The 17,320-nt window shown below is 52.1% G+C and overlaps 6 protein-coding genes across 6 annotated transcripts; 3 read left to right on the plus strand and 3 right to left on the minus strand.

The window, feature by feature from the left end:
- Positions 1-1,237: 1,237 nt before the first annotated feature.
- On the minus strand, positions 1,238-3,540 carry P152DRAFT_445201 (uncharacterized protein; the record flags this gene model as incomplete). The annotated part of the gene is made up of 5 exons (XM_033677837.1): positions 1,238-1,302; positions 1,353-1,641; positions 1,689-2,488; positions 2,572-2,963; positions 3,518-3,540. 5 exons carry the CDS (start codon positions 3,538-3,540, stop codon positions 1,238-1,240), a joined length of 1,569 nt encoding a protein of 522 aa, XP_033538681.1.
- Positions 3,541-4,558: 1,018 nt separating this feature from the next.
- P152DRAFT_453658 (uncharacterized protein) lies at positions 4,559-6,866 on the plus strand. The gene is made up of 8 exons (XM_033678422.1): positions 4,559-5,072; positions 5,125-5,257; positions 5,304-5,485; positions 5,545-5,581; positions 5,629-5,696; positions 5,749-6,131; positions 6,181-6,248; positions 6,296-6,866. The coding sequence occupies exons 1-8, from the start codon at positions 4,980-4,982 to the stop codon at positions 6,601-6,603; spliced, it is 1,272 nt and encodes a 423-aa protein (XP_033538682.1). The 5' UTR covers positions 4,559-4,979; the 3' UTR covers positions 6,604-6,866.
- P152DRAFT_6945 (alpha/beta-hydrolase) lies at positions 6,671-8,090 on the minus strand. The gene is made up of 3 exons (XM_033683174.1): positions 8,024-8,090; positions 7,877-7,970; positions 6,671-7,823 (listed from the first exon to the last, which is right to left on the minus strand). Exons 1-3 carry the CDS (start codon positions 8,033-8,035, stop codon positions 6,739-6,741), a joined length of 1,191 nt encoding a protein of 396 aa, XP_033538683.1. The 5' UTR covers positions 8,036-8,090; the 3' UTR covers positions 6,671-6,738.
- An 887-nt stretch (positions 8,091-8,977) lies between these two features.
- P152DRAFT_453660 (uncharacterized protein) lies at positions 8,978-12,354 on the plus strand. The gene is made up of 3 exons (XM_033678423.1): positions 8,978-9,475; positions 9,528-11,258; positions 11,310-12,354. The coding sequence occupies exons 1-3, from the start codon at positions 9,360-9,362 to the stop codon at positions 12,079-12,081; spliced, it is 2,619 nt and encodes an 872-aa protein (XP_033538684.1). The 5' UTR covers positions 8,978-9,359; the 3' UTR covers positions 12,082-12,354.
- A 1,796-nt stretch (positions 12,355-14,150) lies between these two features.
- P152DRAFT_383555 (acid protease) lies at positions 14,151-15,358 on the plus strand (the record flags this gene model as incomplete). Its single annotated transcript, XM_033675783.1, has 2 exons — positions 14,151-14,604; positions 14,664-15,358. Coding segments are annotated over 2 exons (1,149 nt in total), but the record flags the coding sequence as incomplete, so codon positions are not given.
- Positions 15,359-15,784: 426 nt separating this feature from the next.
- P152DRAFT_486440 (putative urea hydro-lyase/cyanamide hydratase) lies at positions 15,785-16,963 on the minus strand (the record flags this gene model as incomplete). The annotated part of the gene is made up of 3 exons (XM_033682085.1): positions 15,785-16,338; positions 16,392-16,688; positions 16,747-16,963. The coding sequence occupies 3 exons, from the start codon at positions 16,961-16,963 to the stop codon at positions 16,130-16,132; spliced, it is 723 nt and encodes a 240-aa protein (XP_033538686.1). The 3' UTR covers positions 15,785-16,129.
- Positions 16,964-17,320: the final 357 nt, after the last annotated feature.

Here is a 17,320-nt window from a genome sequence, read left to right on the forward strand (position 1 = left end):
AATATAAATTAATTCCGCACAGACCTCGGACATTTGAGTAGTAGTTCGCTACCATCCATTAGGGAAAGGAATCGGAACGCCTGCCAATACAAGGTTAGAGCTGTGGATATCCGGTCAATCCCATTCTAGTGTTCTCTCCGGCTTTCCCTATTCGTTCGGTATGACAAAATTACCTCTCTGGATGATGCCGGAGAAGTGCCGCTGTCCCGTCTGAGGGAATTATACAAGCCTGTGAAGAATGGGTGCTGCTATGCTTGCCGTACGGTCCTTGGTATTTGCCAAACGAATCACACCCCAATCATGGTAGACATGGTGCGAAGACTAGGAGTTCAGATACTCCCGATTGCCAGCGATTCTAATTGCCTCATATCTTACAACGCTAGACATGATACCCAAACGCCGATCCCCAGGATGCCATTCTCATCACCTTCCGTATCAGATGCCAGATACCACTCGCAAAAGAATCACAAGGCGTGATGAAAAATCTATTGTCGGATAACCAGGTGCCAGCGTGGTTTGAAGATCCAGCCCGTTCGGAGCGTGGATGCTCGTCCCGACCGCCGCTGCAGGCGATCAGCAGATTCAAAGTTGTTGACAAGGTGCTCATCCCCGTTGCATGTCTTCCTGTCAGGCTCAAAGATGATCGGCGTTTGCCTCGGAGCCACCACGATCGGGGCTATCTCCAGGATCGGGCTGGATTCGGCGCCAGGTGCTAACCAGGGTTTTCAAGATATGCCCGATGTAAACCAGGAAGAAAGATCAGGCGGGATCCAAGAGTCGTTCTTCGGGCATCGAATCAACTCATGATTCCATGCTCCGGTGCATGTGGGTTCTTGGAAGAATAGGGACGTCCAGACGGACAAGAAATGCGATTTGCGAAACCAGAAACGCCGAGATTAACCCTCAACCCCACTTTCCCGCCGTTGTCTTTCCATCCATCGCCTTTCCCGCCCCGAACCAGTGCCGAGTACTAGGGCCGTTTCGTGATTGGGAGTCCAGATTGAATCGAGACCGTCGACTCCGTCGGCGCAGCTGAAGAACAACGATGCAGCAGACCAGGAAACTGACGGCGCGAATGACAAAGTGGATGCGATCTTTTTTGGACCATGGGGCGCTTTAAACCGAGGAATCGAACCGTTAGTGACCAGACCAGGAAGTACGGGGGACCATCGAAAGAGGCGGGAAGGAAATAAAAATAACCGATCAGGGCTCGTACATGTGGGAAGGAAAAGGGAGCTTATTGCTCCTTTTCATACCCCTCAGGTTTCTTGATTCCATTGAGTTCGAAATACCGCGACGTGCCTGCGATCTTTCAGTATCGTCACTAGTTCCAGGGGGCGAACATGACCTACATGAATATCCGTTCCAATCAAAGTTCTCTTTGGGGTTACAGTGGCACTTCAGGTCCATACGTAACTGCTCTCCAGTCGGGCAATGGGTGAATGGGACGTGATAGTACGCAATATCGTTGAAAAAGTGGAGCTCGTCTTTCTTGAGCATGAGCGCTGCGGCAATAGAATGGACAGGCGCATCGCCCCATCGCTCGTAGAAGAATCCGCCATCTTTGTCCAGGGCATCGAAAAAGTCAAGATACGCCTGCGAGCGGAGCCAGTTGAGGTCGCCGATCTCGAAGTTCGACCACTTGAAACCGTCAGTTTGGATCGTCTTTGGGTTTTCTTCATACTTACGAAATGGCAGTGGTTATAGGTCTTGCCGTTGTCGTCGCTCAAGAACTGCATGCTGTTGTCTTCTGCGATGTGTTCCGGGTGCTTCTGCATGAATTTCTTCGCGCTGTCCCATAGAGTGGGGATAGTCTCAACATACTCGTAAAGACTAATGACGAAGGAGTACTTCTTGCCATGGTCGGCCATATACTTGAACGTATCGTACTGAATGTCGCAGTACAGTTCGATGGACGGCTCCACGCGCCAATACCACTCATAATCCAGCATGAGCGGATGCCGGAAGAAGAATCCCGACTCATATCGACACATGTGTCGGTATGAGATGGAGTCGCCGTAGATGATCTTCCTCTCACGCATATCCTCGCGCACGTTTGCCGCCTTGTCTTGATCGATCCATTCCGGGAATCCCCAGTGTTCCTTGGGAATAAGCCCGTACTTGGTCTTCCCGGAAACGAGGCTGGTAGTAACCTTCTTAAATGTGTCGTCAAACTCCGCGTCGTTTAGGAACACCCAGTCGTAGTTATAGTTCCGATTGAAGCGATCTTCGACGTTGCGGATGGATTTGGCAATCTCCCAGATGTCGGTGTTCCTGGCCAGGGTTACGAATGTCGCGTTCATTCGTGAACCATCGGCCGCCGCAGGTGGGAGTCCTTTCGGAGGATTTGGAGTTGTCCCCGGCTTCTCCGACGTTCCGCCCGCGGATGGCGCGGATGGTGTGTGGGATATCCCTTGTTCATGTATGATATCGCCAACATTTTGTATCCGAGTCCGCGCTCCGGATGAAGTGAAGTAGAATATCAACGCTAAGGTCTAAAGACATCGATTGTTAGTACCAAGGGTATTTCCTCGCGATACACAAACATCTTAACATGACCGCTGAACTTACCGCAATCGCAAACACAATGTAGCGGGCATATCGCTGAGTTCCCGCCATTCTGGATGGTGTGGTCTGGCGCTCCTCCGAGGATAGATCTCGGTTTTCCGTTTTGGGATCCAGGATTGCGGCGATGATTGCGGCAACTCCTTTCGATCAAAGGAGCAGCCACGAGTGAGGAGCCAAGTCGCAGGATGCAGCTTAGTCCTGTGTGAGTCTCAATCGCGCTGAGGAACGCCTCGACGAAATGGGGATTCGTGTCAACTAATCGACGTTGTGGCTCCTTTGCTTCCGGTGGGACCGTGCGTAACGTGGTCCGAGGCGTGGAGAAGAAGGGAGGGGCACGGAGGAATGTACAAAACAGACGGAGCCGATAGAGGGGTTTTAGGAGAGAAGGGTATTCCCTATGTACAGAGAGGAGAGGAAGGGATGGCGGATGGAAGATATTGAATTCAGCGTTGCAGCATCGAAGAAAATGAAGCAGACGAATTATGAAACGTCAGGAGAGAGCCGCCGAGCCGCGTCAACAGAAACAGTTGGCGTTCAGCCGTGCAAGCCGCTCCAGCGGTTAGGCGTTAGGACTTGGCCCTTAGGAAACCTTTGGGGTTGTGGCACAAGTCATAAGTGGCACCAAATTCCCTGTGAATATTAATGACATGGGTGTTCGGTCACTTGGTGATCAATCAGATATCTGTCTCATATTATCACAGTGATATCAGGCCAATTCCTTGATACCTACACACCCAGACTCGGCAACTCGATTGGGCTTCCGATGAATCAATCATGTTGAGACTGTTTGACTGTGTCACGGTGTGAGTACGAAGCCGTAATGCAGGTTATTAAGTCATTCACTCGTTCTCCAATCTCCATCCTCTCTATCGTTCTGGAATCTTGATATGCTGATTATTCGACGTTGAAGCTTTGGCCTGAGCCTTGAAGGGAGGCTGGTGGCGCATACCGAGATTTGAGACCGCCAGTCATGTTCTAATACTACCGACTAATGGAATATGAATGGACCGGACATGTAGGCAAGGCGATTTATGAAACGTCCATCCAGGCCGTCATCGATTCTCCCTGGCATTCGATAGTATAAGTACACCTGAGGTGAGGATGTGAGGTTCCTCAGTCCACACATCCACGACTCAATTCCAAGTTTCCGGCCCCTTTGCAGACTTTTGTTTCGCTGGATCGGCTCTATTGTAGCGGATTAACCCGTAATCTTGGCAGGGTCACTCGGGCACTTATTCGGTTGATCGAGACTTGACATGAGGACTGTGGACTGGGAACCCTCGTCTCACGTCTACGGTCTATCGTCTGGTCTTGACGCCTAACGGCCCGACCGGACCTCGTACTGAGGCTCATACTGTACTTAAATCTACTAACGGTGGACTTAGAGGTACTTGAGCACATGCCAACAGCCAAGTTACCAAGTTTCGACAAACATGTTTGATTTCAGGGTGGGGACTGGGGAGCTAGGCTAAACCTGGATTCAGTAGAGATCGTCGTCAAATAAAACGTTGTTGTCTTTCGATCAATTCTAGATTTCTGCATCGATTGACGCTTGTCTTGTATGCACATGGAACTGGGTTGAGTCGAGACATACAGCCATAAACATTTGGTGATTTGAATGTAAGGACACTGACTCTTACTATGGTATCAGATCATACATGATACTCCGTACATCATACTGCCTACTGATAAGTGGTATTGCTTTATAAAATTGTATGTGTACTGTTAGTGGATACCGCACGCGCTGGCTAACTACCAGGTAGATATTTCGGTAATTATTGACACGGTCTGGATGCGCAAGGTCTGCGATTACCAAGTTCCATTAATCTAAACTGAAGAGAGAGAGAGAGAAAGAAGAAATCTCCCGGCACCTTTGTGCGCGAGATAGTGACTCTCCTCTCTAATGCCCTAATGCTGTGTTACCATGTTTGTTTGCTTCTCTGATATAATCCACTAGCCACGTCTTTAGCCACAACCAAGGGAGCAGGCCTGCGGCCTGGAACCATAACAACCGGAGGCAATTATACTTCGGATGAATAGACGGCTTGACGCTCCCTTGTAAAACGTCTATGAGACACCCACTTAGTCTCGCTCTAAAGACCGAAGTTACATAATGCATCATCCATGATCCAGGCACTGGCATTTGGCGCTTTTCCCTACAAGTTCGGCTAACAAATTCCCAACTCACTTTTCTACCCCATACGAAAATCGCATGATGCCAAATCGCCGACAAAGAACCTCTCCATAGAATTCAGTAATAATCGCGGTTCGTCCACGAGTCATGAAGTCGACTAAATATCCCGCAGCAATCGGGCCATGCATGGGTTTTGTATTTCACTGGCTCTTCTCCTCGAACTTCCATTGAAGGACAACGTTAGATCATAGATGATAGACTGCTCACCGGAGTCACGATGCAGTTGACCAGGCTTGCATTGGTTTTGGCACTGTCTCTCCCTTTGGCTTCTGCGCAAACGAATCCGCTCTCCGGCATCTCAACATGCGCCGTAAGACTCACTTCACTGATTGCTGTTCCCGTAACTCTGCTGACATCGCTAGGTTGGTTGTATGGGGACCGTTGTCCCCAACTTCTGTAACCCGACTGATTTGTCTTGCATGTGTACAAATGAAGGACTCGCAGCTAGTATACAAGAATGCTTGACATCCAGTTGCACTCTCATCGAGGCTCTTGGTACGTTCCCCGACCCAAGAGGCCTTTGCCACGCTGACCAGCATAGAAACACGGAATGCGACGGCCGTACTATGCGAGGAACCGATTCGAACTCGGCCCGATGTGCTCCTCTATCTGCCTTTGAATATCGTTGCTTGGGTCCTGGTGATCTTGAGGTTCATTGCTCGGCATAAGTCGATATCTCCAAGAACCGTCGGGTTGGACGATGCCTGTATGGCGATCTCCGCTGTAAGTTGCAACTCAATTGCATCTAAAGGCTCGCATTCGCTCATGAACCCTACGTCTAGGTTATGCTCGTCCCATTTACTATATTTTGCACTATATGTTCGTGTTTCCTACTCCAAATGGAGTGTCATCCACTGATGAGTTAGCTCGATATCATGGTCTCGGAATGGACATCTGGAAAGTCACGCCAGATGACGTTACTTTACTACTTCGGGTAGGTTCTGGAAGCATTCAAGGGACATGAACCTACCAGCTGACAGATGCAGGACTTTTATGCCACCGAGGTCATTTATCCCATCATGTCTTCGTTCATAAAAGCATCATTTATCTTCTTCTACCTTCGGATCTTCCCCTCCCAGCGATTTCGTATAATATGTTACGGTGTCATGACACTTAGCTTTGCCTATGGAATTACGTTTAGCAGCGCCTATGCCTTCCAATGCACACCTGTACCCTTTGCATGGACTCGGTGGGATGGACTTCATGCTGGGACTTGCATTAATGTAAACAGCATGGTATATGCTCAAGCATCGATCAACATATTCCTTGATCTTCTGGTTCTTGGGCTTCCTTTGCCTGCGCTCTTCAAATTGGAGCTGTCTTGGGCCAGAAAGTCGCTTGTCTTGTCCATGTTTAGCTTGGGATTCTTGTAAGTCTTGGCCGGATTTCGCCTGCTCGCATTGCTAACGACCATGTAGTATTACGGGCGTCAGTTGTGTTCGATTATCTCAAGTTTTGATGTTTGGAGACACTACCAACCCATCGAGTAAGTCATGCAAGGCGCATTTGTTGCTCTTGACTAACCATTTGTAGGAGAATGGTATGGTCTTGGAATTTGGACGGTCATTGAAGTCGATGTGGGGATCATCTGCGCATGTCTACCGACGATGGGCATTCTTCTACGAAAGATATTCCCGGGCTTATCGAGGTCAACTCAGAAAAACAGTCAAATGACCCCTGCAAGCATGGGTAGTCGTAGTCATGATCTGGCTCCGAGCAAGGGTGCCAAAGGTTCAAAAGGGGGAACAGGAAAATGGGATACTCTGAACGACGGTGGTTTTATCGAATTGTCGGAGAGTATGCAGAGTTTACACCATGCAAATGGACGACCGTATCATTAGCGAGTGGAGCATTTTACGATTCAGTAAGGTTAAGGATATACTGCACTGCAAGGGACAGGGAAAGGTTGAGAGACTGTAAATTTAGAGAGTAATGTCAACTACAAGTATAAACCGCTAAACTGGATGAAAGCACTTTCAGTCCTCGGAGATAGCTTCAATAGCCCATTTCAGCATCCGTTCCGTAGCATCCCCCTTTTGCTTCAGGAGGCCTTCTAAAAGGATGAAGTCATGAGCCTCCTTCTCTCCAATTTCCAAGGTGACGTCAACGCTGCCAGTATTTCTCCCCCTGACCCGCTCCGCATATTCCTCACAACTTGTCGCAAAGATTTCATGTTTGCCTGCGGTGATGTAAATCTTCCCCGTCGCGGCTCCCATGGAGTCGACCCAAGTTTCCGGCACATCCATGGGGAACGACCATCCCAGGCCCTCCTTGATCTCCTCGTGGCCGTTCGTCCCGTGGAAGAAGCTGCGGGCGGTATCCCGAATAATAGGCGCCGACAGCATATCGATAGGTGCATTGGACCGATATGACGCTGTTTGGGTATTCAAGGACACAAACGGCGAAACGAGAAACGCCCCGGCGAGGGGATGTGCTAGTTCAATCTTTCGGACAGCAGGATGTGGGCGTACAACGTGAGCCAACAAAGCATGTGCCATCTGCCCACCGACCGAATCTCCTCCAATGATGATGTTCTTCGGTTCAAACCCACTGTCAAACAGGTGTTGCAGACCGTCGACCGCCTCTGCGAACTGCGATGGGTATCGTGCCGACGGAACGAGCGTGTACTGAAGAACAGCAACAGCAAACTCATTCTTCGTGTTCAGCGTCTCCTCGACATACCGCAGAGCCCATTCCAAATGTCCAGGAAGTAGTGGAAACACGTATCCTCCGCCATGAAAGAACAAGACCACCTTCTTGCACGTCCGACGATCTCCAACCCAGAATATTGAGGATTTTCCATTGGGTAGCGTTTCGATATCGACCGAGAGTTTTTCCTGCAGCCCCGGGAACTTCTTTACCTGCGGATCTTTAGACTTCTCTTCGAGCCACGCATGGTATGTGTCGCAAGCATTCGGATTATAGTATTGGATTTCTTCGGGCGACAGTTGTTCGAGAAGCGTTCGAAGGAAGCCAGCGGCGGCGAAGGAGGAGACGGTCAACCGACGGTTTGCGGCAACAGTCGTGGCGCGGATGATGTTGAACAGCAGCGGGATCGGGACTGCAAGTGTTAGCTACCTGGCTGCAAAAGGAACGTGGACGGGACGGAAGTACCAATCACAGCGCATTTAAGGTAATACTTGATTTTCCCAAGCAATGAGAGCTTCCCAGCCCGTCCAACTCGTTTATAGGGCGATGTCCGATCGGTCTGCTTTCTTTAGCTCAACGGCGCATAAATCATTGGTGCCGATTTGTTGTTACCTGTTCCGCCATGTCGCCAGCGATTTCTCGTTTGGTGTTTCATAAGGATCAGGAAGACGGCTACATTATTGTTGTAGCTGTGGAATATTGGATGCACAGATATGCATACCTATGCCCCTATTAGTTAGTGATTCCCCCCCCCCAGGTCGCAGCTCAGCGAAATCACCCATCGCTGCTTAGCGCGCCTTTTCCCTGTGTTGGCAAATCGAATGCCTCTGGTCCATGGTCCATGGAGTATGGACCGAAATTAGGCTCGACACTATCGTCGGCGCTCCATCACTGGTAGTATCGCCGCAGTGTGGATTTGGGAGAGCTCCCAAGCCAGACATCAACATTCAATCAGTTGGACTTTGGAGTAAACGGGTACGGATTTCAAACTCTGATTCAGGACTGTATCGGCAACAGCACATATCGAAAAGGAAATTCAATTAGTCAACACGAGTCACCAAGTGATATTAATATTCTCCTGCATCATACTGACTCGAATGGAATTCATAGAAGTGTTAAAGGCCCACAGTCGTAGCCAAGCAGTGGTCCACGGCAGTAACAAAAACTACTGCAGAGCAATTCGACTAAGCGGAACCACTGAAAACGGCGTTAAAACCATCATTTTTGAGGCAAGTTCGGTAGCGTCTCTAATATGAGTATATGACATGTTTCTTCGTAAAATTAAACGTGTTTGATGTTTTCTCCACGTATCTAACAACTACCTACTCCGTAATTACTGTATTCCGTATGGATGGCTGACTAAGGTAGTTGTGATTACGGATACTTGTGAACAATCGATCAATTGATTCCTGAGCCCGTTCGGGCCAACTTCGGGTCGGCCCATGTGGAGACTGGGGAGTACATAGTTGTGAACAGCACGTGATGCGTTCTGAACCGCAACAGAAACAAACAAATATGAATGCCTAATTCAGCTTCAGGCAATGATTCTCCATCCAGCTGACGAAGCGCACCACCTGTGTCACGACGTCCACATTCATCATCTTCATCTTTGGAAATGACGGAACTCTTGTATGTACCATGAATACAAATTGTCTGAGATACCAGTGCAACCAGTTTAGCATCTCCAATCGCCAAAGCTATCATCTAGCTGTCTGGTGACCATAGCACTACAGCCATTTACGCGCCTTTCCCAATCGCTTGAAAGCATATAGTCTACTATCCGATTTCCTCGCTTCACACTTCACCACCCACATATTCTTCTTCACCAACCTTCCTCAACCGTACCGTCTTGTTGCTCTTAACTAAGGCTCGTACCTAGTTTTAGTTGCAAGATATCGATAGCATCTATGCACTACAATTAGCTTCTCCGTCCTAGCAATCAGAAGCCATGTCGTTCTTTGGCTTTGACACCACTTTGCCCCGCGATCGCAAAGTCGTTCCGGGTTTCAGCAGCCAGCATGATGCGTTTGCAGGCCTCGAAGGCGGGGCAGCAGATGATAACGCGTAATAACTGCCTAGAAATCTTTGATAGCGCTTCGTTCTAACGTTCCTCCAGGCTCGAATTCGAGGACACTTATGACGGCCTCGGCGATCAGTTGAGCGACGCCGACGATGCCCTCAACGACGACACATTCGGAGAGCAGCCGGCGACTCAGGCTGGTGTGGGAAGAGATTTTGACTTCGCATCCCGGACGGCTAGAGTCGCAGATGCCATGCAGGAGGAGCAGATGATCTACCATGCCCGCCATGGCATCAATAAGCCGCAGGCACCACCGCCAGTACAGTACCAGCCAGCCAAGACAGGATACGAGAACTATGCGGATGCTTCATACATTCCGCGCCTTGAAGCTGATGCTGCTCTCTGGGGGATTCCGCCGAAAGCAGCCGAAGCGCCAAGGGAGCAACCTGGCCCTGCAGCCGCCAGGAAGATGATGAGCTTAGAGGAGGTGGAGGCAATGATGAGACAACAATCGGTTCACACAACTCAGCAGCCCGCCCCTCAGTCTATTGCACCCGAGCCGGTTCCTCACCATCAGCAACAGTTCCAGCCGCCTGGCCCGCCGCCGCCGCAGTTCTCTGGTCCTCCACAAGTCCTTCAACGGCCGCATCCACAGCAGCCAGGTTTCCTGCCCCCAATCCAGCAGGCCATTCCTCATGATGCTCGTAGTTTCCATGAGCGTCCTCCCATGCAGGCAGAACTGCCAGGGCAGGGTGTCCAGCATCCCCAGATCCTTCAGCGACCGAAACAGGCACCGGAACCCAGCAATCAGAGACAACAACCCCGTCAGCGTCCTCCGCCGCAGCAGGCCAGAGCGTCTCCACAACCGCGCCAGATCCTCCAGAACCCCAACCGACTTTCGGGTCAGGGCCAACCAGTCCAACAGCCACGCCCAAGCGACGCGGCTGGGCAGCGGGTCCCAACTGGACCGGCTCATCAACGAGGTCCTTCATACAGCGGGCCTATCATTACCAATCCTCAGCAGATACTCCAACTGTCCGACGAAGAGCGAAAGGCATACCTTATTGAGGAAGCCAAACGAGCGAAGCGAAATCACAAGATCCATATGTTGTCGAAAGATAACGGTCTCATGACGCCACAAGACAAGAACTTCATCACTAGGATCCAACTTCAGCAGTTGATGGCTTCTATTGGTAACCTCGACGAGGCTGGATCTCCGGAAGCTATCATCTCGGACGACTTTTACTACCAAGTATATGCTCAGATCCGCGGTGCCGCGCGTGCTCATCCGGGACAGCCTGCCTCGCAGTTTGCCCAAACCTACCTCTTCCAGACCGGCGGGCGGTACGGTTTCGGGCGAAGGGGTCGCCAGGGAAATGCCGATAATCATATCCAGCGAATGGAGCAGCAAGTGGCGAGGGCGGTGGAAGCCGCAAAAGCGAAGCCCAAAAACAAGCAACTTGTGATTGAAGGAAGTCTGGGAAAGATCAGCTTCTCCAATGCCAAGACCCCCAAACCTCTCCTCAACATCAAGCCAGCAGCTTTGCATCACGCTGAAGCACGTCCAGGCAGTGCACAGGGCGGGAAGGATCCGCACGGAAGTGTGAAGGACGAGGCTACTGAACGTCGTAAGGTCCTGAAGGATCTTGAAACCGTCTATGAAACCCTGATGGCGATGGAGGATCACGATCGCCGGATGCCACCACCATTAACCGAGGAGAGCTCTGCGGATCTGATCCAAGCGATGATGGAATGGCGGCATAGGTTGGGACAGTTGAACAAAAAGTTGTGGAATGGCCTGAGAGTCATGGAACCTATTGTTCCTGGGTACGTCTGACACCAATTGATGCAAATATGGCCATATTGACCCGTCTCTAGCTCACCCATTCCCCACCCATTTATCCTGCTTGTTAACCACGGCAAGGGCATGAAAGCATTGGGCCGCGTCTTCCGTCACATCGACGACAACCAACGCCTCACCATCACGACCCTCACCCTCATCAACCTCGATCACCTCCGCGTCATCCAACACGGCGTCCCTCCCCCCAACAGCACCACCCTCCCCCAACCCATCAAAGATGAAATCGACCTTTTCACCGCCACCATTAACCCCCTCCTCTTCGCCGTCTTCCACGACTCCCCCCTTAATGTTGTCGTCGGACTCCTCGGCCTCATCGTCGAGCGCACCACCATCCCCTGGCTCGCCCGCACCAAGATCGGCACCTCCATCCTTACCCTCCTCGTCTCCCGCGCCGAAGTCCTCCGCGAAGCCCTCGTCGCCCAGCAGGCCGCGCAGATGCTCCCCGCCGAGTCCCTCGAACAGCAGCTCCCCGACCTCGCCGCGTACCGGGACACGTACACGAAGCTGTTCGCCGCGCTGGAGCCGGCGCTGCCGTTCCTTTTCGGCGGGTTCGGTCACCCGGCGAAGACCGAGACAGGCGACGACGTCCATGTGTGGCAGTTCCTGGCGTGCATCGGGGCGGCGGCGGATCCGGGGCAGCAGCAGCGGTTAGTACTGGGGGTGAAGGATCGGGTGATGGAAACGGTGGGGGTAGCGAGAAGCTTGCCTGGGGAAGAAGGGGAGAAGCGGTTGCACAAGGTCAATCTGTTCATGAGGGGATTGGGGTTGGATGTGGAGTTGTTGTCGTAGTATTTTCTTTCTGTTATTTGCATTGGCGTAGCATGATTGTTATCGTCAATGCCTGGGAAAAAGCTGTGTGGAAGGATAGGGATGATCACCAAATTCATTCAGATATGGTTTCGAATTTCACGCAGGCTGCGCATCAAGGAGTAGGTACGCAGTTTGTGAGCCGCCCTAGGATAGATTCTACAAGAAAGGGACAATCCATCAATGACAAACATCGATACTATACCTTATGCCTCTGAAGCAGGTTCGAGCACTTTGACACCTGAAAGGGCTCGTTGAGAGGAGTATTCCCATGAACTCGCTAGTCTAGATTTAACCATTTATCCTTATGATATTAAGCCCTAGAAATCTAGCCACCCTCGGTTGCACATCCGAGCCACCATATCTGTCATCTCTAGTCTTCGTTAAGGCTCAGGACGATTCACTTGTACCACTCGACTGCGCGGACGGCCGACGCATTATATACCGCGCCTTATATATCTATATTAGGAGTCGCACCCCCGGATTTCATCTTCCAATTGGCATCAAGATTAAGTCCACACCATGCCATATTATTATTACTGTACGGATATTGTCACTTTGCGATGGCAAATCCTGGGGTAGAATCTGTGCGCTGAGAGCCTGAGACAGCCCTTTGGCCGCCATGCCCACCGTGCCGCGTAATCCTCACGCGCGACCCGTCGGAGTCCTGACATCGGTCAGGGTGCTACATCGTCAAATCTGGCCAGAGGGGTCTCCAAAGCAAGATGCGAGGCCAGGATATCGACCGCATATCCCCGCCCAGTGCCTCGATTTCACACTCCTTCCATCCCCACAGCAAGGTATCTCCAGACTCCAAGACCACAGGCATGAGGCAAAGAAACACCCAGCAGCAATTTCAGCGGTAGCCGGTAGCGAGAGCCGAGATGCTCCGATACACCGATACAGGATACCCGATCACCCGATACACTCGATACTGAATACTCAATACAGCAGTGCAGCAGCGCACGAGCCACGAGCAGTCCCCGGGAGGCATCCGCATTGCCCGTCGCGCAACGCCTCCGAGTCTCAAACGGTCCAGCCATCCACTATCATGCGCGGCGCCGAGCCTCATGCTGGCTGAGGCGGACGGCGCTGGACCGGAATGGGGGATAGTGGGCCGACGATCAAGCCACAGTGGATGAACTAGATGCGAGACACGACCGGGGGGAGTGGGAAGAATTGGGGGGGAGGGGATCAAAGGAGGCCGAATTCGGGTTAATGCATTCGTGTTCGTGTGGAGTATGACCATTGCTTGCCCCTTTCTTAGTTCATGGCGCTTTGGCAGCTCATGAGCAGCTCAGAAGCCGCTGCACATGGCACTTGGCAGCGTGCCTTGGAGTGCTGTTGGCGGGCGCAGTGTTCGCAGTAGTCGTAGCCAAGATGTCCGGTGTGGCCAATGCAGCCTTTTTCCATCGAGCTTCTTGGACCTTGACATCTTAACCTTGACATCCTTCAAACTTCGTGACTTCGTATTGCTAACACCTACAACCTTTCTTCCTTTGCTTTCGTTCACTTTGCCTTTCGCTTACTTGGGGATTTCCGCTTGTTGGAGGGAGAACTATCCTTTATAATAATACGGGGAACGTTTACGCGTTCCTGTTTGGCTTCTTGGTCGTCGGTCGAAAAGGAGTCCTTAGATGCAACAAGACGTCGTTGCACTAGACGCATCCTTTTCCTGTCTTCGTTGCATTGCGGCATTGTTATCAAAGAAAGGAGGCTGAGAGAGCAATCCTTCTTAACTCCACGCTAACTGTTGTGGCCCTCAAGAGCCGTCCCTTGGACCGCGGAAGTTTTTCGGTGGTTCAACAGCTTCATTCGGTCCCGCCTCCAATATGCGATTCTCGACCACCCTCTCACCATATCTTCTTGCCTTCATTTCCCTCCTACACACTTCATCCGCGGCCGATCAATCACCTAAAGCCGTATCCTTCCCTTTCTCCAAGCGAATCGCCCCCGCCGCGCCCCTCTCTCGCCTACGTCGTCGACTGAAGGCCGTCGACGTCGACATCTACGATGCGCAGAACCACCTTCTCTTCCTCGTTAACGTCACCGTCGGCTCCCCCCCTCAAGAATTCTCCCTACAGCTGGACACCGGGTCGTCAGATATTTGGCTACCGTGGGAGCGAAGCACTCAATGCCTGAAGAATAACGCCTGCACGAACGGTGCCTATGACCCCGGTTCAAGCACATCTTATAAGAATATCGCCCGAGGGGATTTCGAGATCGCATATGTGGATGGCACCGAAATTGCGGGTGACTACATCACTGATGTGTTCGCGATCGGAGATGCCACGGTCAAGAATATGACAATGGGAGTGGCGACACAGGCTACCGTCAACTGTGCTAGCTGTCCGTTCCAGGGCATCGTTGGTGTCGGGTATCCGGCAGGAGAGAGTATCGCTCATACGGACGGTCCGGAATCAATTTATCCGAACTTAATCAATCAACTAAAGAACCAGGGGTATATCAGTTCTCTGGCATACAGTCTTTGGTTGAATGATCTTGGTACGTTCTATGCCTGTATATCACAACAGCATAGCAGGTTCGCTAACATATTTGTACAGAATCTGAGATGGGGGAGATCCTCTTCGGTGCAGTCGACACGAATAAATACAGTGGCAAGCTTGTCTCCTTACCGGTACAGCCCGAGTCCGAATTTAGTGCCGGGTCCCGTATGAGCCATTCCCTCACCTCCTTCAACGTGGTCCTGGACAACCTCAACGTCGCCAATGGCAACGACGTCATTCAATACTCCCAAAAAGACATGGCAATCCCGGTCATCCTCGACAGCGGCACCACCCTCACCTACCTTCCCGATCCGATCGCCCGTGACATCGCCAAAGGCGTCGGCGCCACCACCGACCCCGACTACGGCCTCGTCGTCCCCTGCTCCCTCCGCGACTCCAACGCCACCCTCAACTTTGGCTTCGGCAACCCCGGCGGCCCCGTCATCCGCGCCGAGATCTCGCAGTTCGTCCTCCCCTTCCCAGACGGCTACCCCGCCCCGCGCTTCCGCTCCGGCGTTGCCGCCTGCAACTGGGGCCTCCTCGGATCCGGCAGCGACCCGAACCTCTTCGGCGATACCTTCCTGCGCAGCGCCTACGTCGTCTACGACCTCGAGCACAACCAGGTCGCCATCGCGCAGACGGTGTTCAACGTGACCGACTCCAACGTCGTCGAGATCGTGAGCGGCATCCCCGATGTCACCTCCACCGCCAGCGGCGTCCAGGTCACCCAAACCGCGACCGGCAACAGCCCCTTCCAGTCGAATTTCCGCTCGAATTCCGGTGGTGGTTCCGGCACGGGCTTGCCGAGTGCGAGTCCCGCGACGTTCGATTTAGGTGCGACGGCGAGTGCCTCGACCCCCGGAGTACCAGCTGGTACCGGTTCGGGCATGGCGGGCGCACCGACGGGTGCGTCAGCAGCAGGACCTAGCTTGCTGCGTGTGGAGAGGGGAACGGTCGCGCTGTCGGCCATCACGACAATCTTGTCGGTGGTCGCGGGCCTAGGGGCCAGCGGCAGTCTTTTTGTATTGTTCTAAAGGCAAAAGAGCTGGAAAGGGCGCGTATACCCTATGGGGACCTTGTCCGCCTGCTTTTAACATGTACAGAGAAAGCAGCGTCAAGGATTAATAGCGCAGCTTGTACCTTGGCCTTTGGTTGGGCTGCGGGACTGGGTTGTCGCTGGGATAGTACCCCATTGCATGGAATCGGAGTTTGGGATCAGTGCGGGATGCACTTACAACTCGGCCAAAAGGGATGGCATAGAGATACCACGATCGTTAAATTTTGCGAATTCGACACCCCATCTAAGTAAATAATATAATGAATGTTACATCACCCTAGCCTTGGCTCATTGAACAAGTGCCGTCGTCTCCCAAACCCCATCCGTATAAAGCAACCCTATTTTACTCCACCCCAGCTCCGAAACGCGATAAATCATCACCTCATACTTGTCGACAGCTGTCAGTCCCACGGCAAGCTTCGATCCGGCATCTCTCATCAGGCATCCCTTCCCCCGTCAAGGTCAGTCAGTCATACGGCTCCATCAATTTATTCCCCTCCACAGTCTCCGCGAAGTTCTCAATGACCGTACTATGCGACCACGGCTTCTTCGATATCTCCTTCCGAACCGTCTCCGCGAAGCACCCACTCCACTTATTCCGCGGATACGCCGTCGTCACCGCCTTGATCGTGTCCGGATGGACGAGGTCCGCGTTTTCTCCGACGTTATCTACAACTCCGTTAGCCAGGTTCCACGAAATGAGGGTGCTTTATCCAGGGGGCGATTACCGAAGATCGTGGTGGTCAGGGTGAGCCCCAGCAGCAATGGGACGCTGCCCGTGTCGCCGAGGTCTTGGTGGCGGTTCACAATCTCGGCGACCAGCTCGGCTTGGTCGTCGGGGGCGCCGAATTTGCGGAGAAGGTCGAGGGCGAGGACGGCACCTTGGAGCTCGAAGGAGAGGCGGGTATGGTCCATGTTGTTGGAGGTGGTACCGATATCGTGGAGGAGACAGGCGAGGAAATACGTCTCGATGAGGGAGTTGGGGGCAGGATAATTGGACAGGTGTTGAGCGAGGACACCAATTCCTGGTTGGACGTTAGTGTACCTGGTCACTTCGGGAGCGGCTTTTCTCTGAAGGCGTACCGTAGAGAAATACTCGCATCGAGTGATTGAACGTCTTCTCGGGGAGATTTGCTTTGGCGTACTCATGCGTCTGTACGGCCACGGGGGACGACGGCAATTTGACCTCATGCGGACTAAATGGTTTCGAGTTCGCCTTGCTCGTCGACTTGTATAAAGCCGGCTGTGACCTGGGCACAGCCGTCCATCCAAATGTGCTTTCAGAAAGAGGAAATGCCATGATTTATATTTCAGAACCGAGTTGTAAGCTTTCGAATAGACTGGGGATGATAGGATCTGATCTGAAGGATTTCAAGATGTCAATGGCTACCTTTGATGTTTTATAGACTTAGTATCAGTCTGTCCTTCCGTAGAAGTCTGCAGGCCGTCTCGCATGAATGGGATGATCTCATAACTTCATAAGCAGCATCGCCAGTGATCAGTTGCAACCCACGGAACAAGAGCTCCATTACGGGACCGATAGATCTGGAACCATGGAGTTACGATATTCCCGACTGCTTGGAACAGAAGCCGCATCAGCCTTAACCGCATTGCGGCAATCTCACGATGCCGCGAATTACGATGCAGGATGCAGGTG

The sequence above is a fragment of the Eremomyces bilateralis genome (genome assembly GCF_010015585.1).
Source record: "Eremomyces bilateralis CBS 781.70 unplaced genomic scaffold P152scaffold_1, whole genome shotgun sequence".
Taxonomy (NCBI): Eukaryota; Fungi; Ascomycota; class Dothideomycetes; order Eremomycetales; family Eremomycetaceae; genus Eremomyces; species Eremomyces bilateralis.